This window comes from Herpailurus yagouaroundi, unplaced genomic scaffold (genome assembly GCF_014898765.1).
Source record: "Herpailurus yagouaroundi ecotype Mexico unplaced genomic scaffold, PumYag 189, whole genome shotgun sequence".
Classification (NCBI taxonomy): Eukaryota; Metazoa; Chordata; class Mammalia; order Carnivora; family Felidae; genus Herpailurus; species Herpailurus yagouaroundi.
In genome coordinates this window covers 4,365,030-4,373,036 of record NW_024412420.1, presented here as the reverse complement: position 1 = coordinate 4,373,036, position 8,007 = coordinate 4,365,030, and the positions used below count along the sequence as shown (strand labels likewise).

At 53.6% G+C, this 8,007-nt stretch overlaps 1 protein-coding gene across 10 annotated transcripts in view; it reads left to right on the top strand.

Annotated features, from left to right (window-relative positions):
• Positions 1 to 8,007, top strand: part of MSI2 (musashi RNA binding protein 2) — a 394,191-nt gene that overhangs the window by 379,969 nt on the left and 6,215 nt on the right. For 2 of the 10 annotated variants that reach the window (XM_040497039.1, XM_040497040.1), the window contains 2 exons: positions 4,018 to 4,172; positions 6,458 to 6,530. The exons of 2 other annotated variants lie outside the window; for them this stretch is intronic. In XM_040497039.1, coding sequence (XP_040352973.1) covers positions 4,018 to 4,172; positions 6,458 to 6,499 — 197 coding nt within the window. In that variant the 3' untranslated portion in view covers positions 6,500 to 6,530. Of the gene's footprint in view, positions 1 to 3,963; positions 4,173 to 6,457; positions 6,531 to 8,007 lie in introns of those variants that run through there. 6 more of the 10 variants (XM_040497035.1, XM_040497038.1, XM_040497041.1 and 3 more) reach the window with 4 other exon arrangements.

The window sequence follows — 8,007 nt, the reverse complement described above, 5'->3', positions numbered from 1 at the left end:
CAGATTTTCCTAAATCTGCCTATGGTACCTGCCTCATTGGGCTCTGCATACACAACCATTTTAAAAATAGTTTGTTTTCAACTTGACCAATTGCAAACCATTTTCTTTCTCATCGCAGCCCACTGAGAGGCAGACTAAGGCAGACGGCACTCACACGGTACAGATGGGGACTCAGGCCCGTGAGGTGTTTACCCCGAGGCATACAGCCCTAAGGTCAGGGCCAGGGTCACACTCAGGTCTTCTGACTCCAAGTCCAGTGCTCCTTTACACCACAGCTGCCTCCCTGAGCATACGGGCTGCCTGGACCTGGAAAGCCCAGAGGATGCTGGGACTGGGGGTGAAGGGTGAGGGGTGAGGAAGAACCTGTCTGGGATTAAACTGCTGCTGTGGATTCTGCCCAGAGCAGCTGATGGAGAAGTAGCCCTGCTCCCCACAGTGAGCCCCCAAACTGCCAGCCCGGTGCAGGGCTCGCCCCATGCCACTTAATACTTCTAGCTCCTGCTGCAAAAATGCCTAGGTGTTTGCAAGACAGTGTCCTCTCCTGGGATAGGAGGCATAATGTCCCAAGTCATAAAACTTAGCAGTGTCTGTTCAGCAGCACATACCGAGACCCCTCCCTCCCGACACACACACGGACACACACGCCCCTGTAGCTGAGCAGTAGATGGGGTACCCTTGCCCATTGAGAGCGATGTCCCATCCCCTCTTCCTGACCCAGCCTGGCTTGTGGGACTGTTTCTGGCCTCTCAAAATGAGGCTGAGCATCTGAGCAAAGGCACCCTCCACCAAGATACTTCATTGAGCGTTGCCTGAAGGCTGATTGCCATAGGATGCACCCTCGGGTCAGGGACTCGGCGTCTTGCTTTCTCCGCCTGCCTCTCCTCTCAGGTCACAGCTCAGAGGGAGAGACGTCCTCACATGACTCCCCTTCCTATGTAGCCAGCCAGTGATCAGTATGAACGTCCCAAAAGAAGAACCCTATTTTGTCCCTAATGCCTTCCCAGGTACAGCTGCTGGCAGGTCTGAGTGCAAAGTGGCACTCCCCACTCCCTCCTGAGCAGGCAGTGCCGTTTGCTTGCTAGGAGCCTGCCCAGAGATGCACGGGTGTCCGGATGGCTTGTTTGGGGACTTCAGCCTGCTCTCTGGAGCCCGGCTCTTCTGCCTACAGAGAGATAAGGAGAGATTGTTGGCGGCACAGCACAGAGGTGTGGCTCCTCCCCCCCCCCCCCCCCCCACCCAGCCCAGAAGCCTAGAGACCGGGAACCGGCCCAGAACTGGGTGCTTACTGCCTGCCAGCTGCGCCCTCTGGCGGGGACCCACAGACCGATCTCTCACCCCTGGCTGGGAGGAGAGCCGCAAGGTGACTTTGAGCAGGGATCGGACGCTATGAGGATATGGGAGTTGAGGTTTAGAGCTGCATTCTAATAGGGTGCCTTCTTCACAGTGTCATTCGCTGGCAGGTGACTGAGCAGGGAGGGGTGTTGTTGGCTAAGAGGAGCTGCGTATTGTGAAATCCCTTCAGGCCGGCTGGTGAGCTGTTGTCCCCCTGGGCACACAGGACTGGGAGAGGTAGCGGGATGGGCGGTTACCACTAGCCCTCTCGTCTTCTAAGCGCACGGAGGAGGCTGTTTCTGGACAGCATCCTTCCATGGGCATGCTACTTCCTGTCTCCGAGGCTGCTCCTGCTGGTTGGATTAGTCTCTGGGTGGCTCTCCCTGATGGAGAGGTACGAGACCAAAACCCCCCTTCTCCTCAGCCCCTAGGTAGGTGGTCCTGCCCACAGTCTTCCTACATCTGCCTCTGGCCAGAGAAGTAAGAAGCCAAAAAATCTTTCCATCTTTCACTGCGGGCCCCCTCCCCTAGCCTCTCTTTACCCCGAGACAGAATTAGCTTGGTATTTTGCATAGCAAGGGTCAGCTGCCTGGGTAAACCAGGAGTCCACTGTCTGAGCTCTCCATTTTCCTTAGCCCAGAGGAAAAAAAAAGTGCTAGACCAAGATAATACCGCCTTTAAATATCTGGGCTTGATATTTGCCTCCATGGGTGAGAAAGGCCAAATGTTATCTGCAAGTTTAAACTTATGTATTCAAAATTCCTGTCCCCCTTGTCTGTGGGTGCGTTCTCAAATCAGCCATTCGCTTACTCTAAGCCTCCGTGATTTTTTTCTCTTCAACCTGTTTTCTCCATTGGCCGGTTTACCCATTTCTCTGCCCCAGCTTCCAAGGGGCCTCAGGGCACCTGGAGGTATCAGTTTCCCTTTTCTCCGCCCAGTCAGGAGCCAGACGCGGCTGTTGCATCTCCTTTGTATCTTCGTGCCCCATCTCGGTCTCCAGCCAGCCTGGCTCGGGCGTGTGGTCAGTCTCTTCCCATCTCTGGGGCAAGGCCGCGGCCCAGGTGGGGCTGCAGAGGTTGAAGGCAGCTGGTCATGGGGCAGAGAGGGAAATGCCAGGGGAAGCAAGGGGAGAAGATCGTAGTGAGAAGCAGCCCCTTGGAGCCAAAGTCGTGGAAATGTGTCCAGTCCAGATCGTCTGGTTCGTCCACCTCGGTGAGCTGTAGCCCAGAACTGGCTGGCCCCCAGACTCCCCTTCAGTTTTCAAAATCAATGAGAACTTATTCTTGACGATTTGAAAAAAAAAAAGGTTTTTCCCCCCGTTTTGGAAAGAAAAAGTTTCAGCTACTAAGGGGAAATGAAAAAATGAGACAAAATTAACCCGGTTGACAGGCCCTCACTGAAGGAATAATGGAATTGGGGGAGGGGGGCGGGGCTGAAGATGGGGGCCCAATAGTGTCTCCTCCCGCGGCCCCTCCTCACCACCACGGTCAGGATCTATGGCTGTGAAGTCTCTCCGTAGCACAGGTGCATTCCTAGCTCTTGGTCTCAGTCTGAGTTTATATGAGGATAACAAACAAAGAGGCATTTCGGTCCGATGTGCTCTAGCTGTGAATTGGTTCAGTCAGTATGCTCTGCATTCATACTTCTTTGTCTTTTTTTTTTTTTTTAAACAAAAGGAAAAAAAAGTTAAAACCCCCCCTTTCCTTCTACTGCAGGAGGTGAGTGTGTGGGTGTCCTGTAGAACCATTGGCATTCACCCAGCTTCGGCCCCAGCCTCCAGATTTCGCCACCCCCACCCCACCCCCTCCCTCCATCCCCTGCTCTCCACCCCCGAAGGGGACCCCTGCCACCATCATTACGGTTATGTCAAGATGCCCAAATTTTCCATGACATACCCCATCCTCCGACCACGTTCAGTATTGACGACTTTCATACCGGGCTATGAATGGGGGGTGGGGGGGGAGGAGGTAGCCAGTGGGGAGGGGGGAAGTGGTTGGGGGGGCTGGAGAATGGAGATCTTCTTTTGTCTTTAAAAAAAAAAAATACAAATTTGTCATTTAATGGATCCAAAAACAAACAAATAAGAAAAAGTAAAACAAACAAAAATTTTAAATCCCTTCCCCAACGATTTTTTTTTTCCTGGACACAAATTGCTTTGTTTCCTGTCACGTTTTAATATCAATATTAACACAATGTGTAGTCTAAAACTAGTTCCTTTGTAGTTTGCATGGGATGTGAATGCTGTCTCAACGTGCCCAGATCTAGACAAGACTGCATGAGCACCAATTCAGATGTGAAAAAAAAAAAAAAAATCTCTCTCTCTCTTTTCCTCTCTCTCTTCCATATATATCTCTATTTCTATTGTGATAATTTGGTGGGCAGTGAAGCACCTCGGGTTGGTTGCCGTAGTGTGTTGAATGATTGTTTTTTTATTCTCTCTATTTTTGGAGCTCCGAGCTTCTTAGTAGTAGCCTGGGCTGAGTATTCTTGAGTCCCTGCTAATGTTTTCGCATGGCCTTGGTTGAGTGTTAGAAGTTGGGCCTCAGCTGTTTTTCTCGAGTGTTTGGCTTGTAATGACCGGTGCATGCCTGGCTTCTGGCCTCATACCCAGCTCTATTCTCTGCACACCAGTCCTGAATAGCTACAGTGCTCAACCGAATTTTGGCGCGCCCGCTTCCCCGGCAGGCTCCAACCCCGCGCGGCCCGGAGGCTTCCCGGGGGCCAACAGCCCAGGACCTGTCGCCGATCTGTACGGCCCTGCCAGCCAGGACTCCGGAGTGGGGAATTACATAAGCGCGGCCAGCCCACAGCCGGGCTCGGGCTTCGGCCACGGCATAGCTGTAAGTACCCGCCTCCCCTGCCCTCCTGCCTCCTCCTTCCCACCTGTCTCCCATGGGAGAGTGTACCAGAAGAGCCCAGGGCTGGGGGCTGAGGAGAGGGCAGCGGGTCCCCGTCCACACTGCGCCAGCCACCTAGGGCTGAAGCTCCTCCGTTTAGCTTTTTCCTGAGCAGCCGGCATGCGGCCATGCGATGATGGCGCGGAAGGAGCACACGGGCAAGGTCAGGTTCAGATCCCCACTCCGTCACCTCCAGTCCATATATAAACTTCACATCCCTGGCTACAAAATGACAATAAGTACGCCTCCCTCAAAAGATTGTGTGAGAATTCATGGAAATAGGATGTGTCACCTGCTAGCACATAACAGGTCCTCGGTATCAGCCCCCTGCTTGATCCCTGCCTTCTGGAGACTGCCATGAAGGCCGTGGGACTTCAGAGCTTGGGGACCACCGCCCCCCCCACCTCAGGACAGCAGCCTTGGTGGGCAGAGTCCCCCGGGCCTGAGGTCCAGAGGCAGCGCTTGGCCCTGGGACACAGTGTGGGGTTCAGGCTCCCTCCCAGGTGGTCTCCTTGGCTAATGTTTCTTACAGTTTCCAGGTTCCAAGTAAGTTCCCAATTGCGTTCCTTAGCTGCAGCCCCGCAAAGGCCAAATGCATTTGATATTTGTAATGCTCTGTGGTTCTATAATCTAACTAATCCAGGCAATGGAAATTTGCTTAACAGATTTGCATGCTGTTTTCAGATTTGTATTGTTCTTCCCCCTCCTGGTGTGTGTGAGCATGAATGTGCCTGAGCCCACTCGCTCGCTGTCCCTTCCATTGGGGAAACAGAAATTCGGCCACCCTCCGTCCTAGCCAACTTCAGCATTTTGGAGGCATTTCGGTTTGGGGCTAAGATGGGAGTGTCTGCTGTGCCAGGTCCTGTCCCTGTCAGGAAAACCCAGCCTCAGGGCTGAGCTGGAGAGAACACAGCAAGTGCAGACAGTCTGGGGCACCAGGTCACCACCGTTCCCTGCATCCCACCACGGCACTGGAAACCACACACACCTACACACACGGGCACACGCCCGGGTGCGCACACACACTCTTAGCACATGCATACACACACACTTCGTCTCACAAGCTGTCTTACACATGCACACACACTCTTACACATACACACTCCCTCTCCCTCTCTCTCCCATGCACACACACACACTCTCCCCCCTCTCTCTTTCTCTCTCACACACATACTTGCCCTCTTTCTGTCTCTCTCTTTCTCTCTCTCTCTCATACATACTCTCTCTTTCTCGCTGTCTTTTACACATTCTCTCACACACACACACACTCACCCTCTCTCTCTTCCTCTCTCTCACAGAAACTCTCTCTTCCTCTCTCTCTCTTACACATACCCTCACACATACTCTGTCACATTCTCTCTCTCACACACACACATGCCCTTTCTCTCTCTCTTCCTTTCATACATACATGTCTCACACACACACACACACACACACACACTTGCTCTCTCTCACATTCTCTCTCTCTCTCTGTCTCTGTCTCTCTCACATACACACACACACACACACACACACACACACACACACACACTCCCTTTGCCACCACCCCTGGCCCATGCAGTTTGGGTCCTTGTCCCTTTCTTCCCAAGCCAGTATCACATAAGCCAGCGGCCCCAAGGGTCAGCCCCCCCGGATGAGCCAAGGCACCAACTCGAGAGTATGATTATTCAGGGTAGAGCCGCATCAATTCGGGAGACCGCCTGTCACCATGTGTAGAGCACAACTCATTTCCGTTTTCAGCTCACAGAAACACAGACCCTATTTGTTCTGGAAAACCTGGGTCTTTTGACCTGTGTCCTGTTGATGCTTCTCGGAAATAACCACGTGTGGCATCACGTTGTGTCTGCGCAGGGCTTGCTCTCTCCCCAGCTGGAGCTGTTGGGACCGCGGGGCAGAGACACTGTTATCTTTGCCCTCCGGGGTTCAGGGCAGCAGCGCCCGTCATTTCGGGCACAGACTTCCCTTCCCCATCACCCACGCAGCCCCCGTGAATCTGGCTCTCGATTTCCCCCCTGGGGTGAGCACACAGGCTGGAGGTGGGGAGTGGGGGCCAGAGGGCTTGGAGCGGGGAAGGATGGCCTCCCGGCCCCCGGTGGCGCGGTGTCTCAGAATTACATATTCATGCTGGCAACCACAGTCTAGTCCTAGAGATAATTTCCTTTCCCCGAATATGACAATCTGTTCCCGTGTATAGCGTGCTGATGACCTTAACAATTGTGCAATTTTAGGGACCTTTGATTGCAACGGCCTTTACAAATGGATACCATTGAGCAGGTGCTTCTGTTGCCATCCCACTCTGAGGTATTACCTTCCCTGCCATGTGTCTCCGCCCCGCCGGGCGTGGCGTACGTGTACGCGCACGGGCGTGCAAGTACGCGCGCGCCTGGTCTCATCGCGCCCGCACCTCTCTCTCCTCTTCCCCGACCCCTTTTCAGGGGGGTGGGGGCAAAAACTCCAGTCTTTTACTCTCTCATCCCTTTCTCCAGCTTTAATCGTGGCCCCCACCTTTTTTTTTTTTTTTTTTCCTTCTTGATTTGGTTCGAAATTTCGGTTCCTTTTCTTTATCTTCCCCACCCCTCATCTTTCTCCGTCTTGAAACACGATCAAGAGTGTAGGAAACTGGAAGGTGATCTGGGGCTGTGCCTATCCCAAGGGGACAGAGGCAGGAGAACCCTGGGCTTCGGCCAGGCCCCCGGCGGGGCCAGGGAGCCAGGGGGCCAGGGTCCCACCCCTCCAGGGTCCTGCGAGATGGCCTTTTAGGTCCCTGGGCCCTTTCGGTCTCCCGGAGCTCGCTGGCTTCAGCCAATGGGGTTCCTGCAGTCAAAACAGCCAGACTCCATCTTTTAGTGAAAAGAAAACATTTTTGCCCGTAACTACTGAGTAATTATCCAGATTACCGCACGAAAAGCAAATTAAATTAACGACATCACCTGCGTAACGTGGATTTGGATCCCTGCCAGTTTCCTAACCTTTTAAACTGAGCTCAAGTTAATTAAACATTTTTTAAATCACTTTGATGGGGATATGGAAGGGGCGGAGTGGAGGAGAAGGGGAGGTTGGGGCAGTCAGTGAGGGAGCCTCTTGCCACAGTCTCACTGGAAAAGGAGTATCTGTTGCTCTTGGGAAGGACACCGAGAAGGAAGAGGGGTTCTCTTATGAGCGCTAAATGGGTACTGTGTTAGCATGTTAGCTGGGGGGCTTGAAGCATGGGTCTGTCTCTTTGGAAGAGGGAGGGGGACAGCTGAGGCCGGGGATGGGTCCCAGCTGGGGTAAGAGTGCCTCTTAAGTTGGGACATAAGAGAAACAAGGCTGGAGATGGGTTTGCAGTTAGTAGGACGCCTCTCTCATAGAAAGGGTCCCTCTAGGCCCCCAAGTCAGCCAGGACCCTCTACGGTGGGCTCAGTGGGGGGACCCGGTTGAGTTGAGCTCCACAGATCTCTTTTGGATTTCTCTAATGTTGCTGCTAAGGAATCACCTCAACTAATGCAACTGCCTCTTTTAACCAAATAAACCCCGTGTGTGAATTCTCCCCGCCCCTCCCTCCACTTCCCTTCCAGCACTGACCCGGCCAATGCTGGCCAGAGCCAGAGGCCACTAACAGTTTGAAGGAGAGCTACTCACTACTAATTGAGCTGGGTTTGGGGGCCCAGGGGAAGTAAGGTTCCTCTGAGAGCAAAGTGGACCCTGGGGGTTGGAGGTGGCTCCGCCCTTTGTGGAGTCAGGTGACAGAGGGGTTAACCGGGGGGGGGGGGGGGGGGGGGGGGGGGGGGGGGGGGGG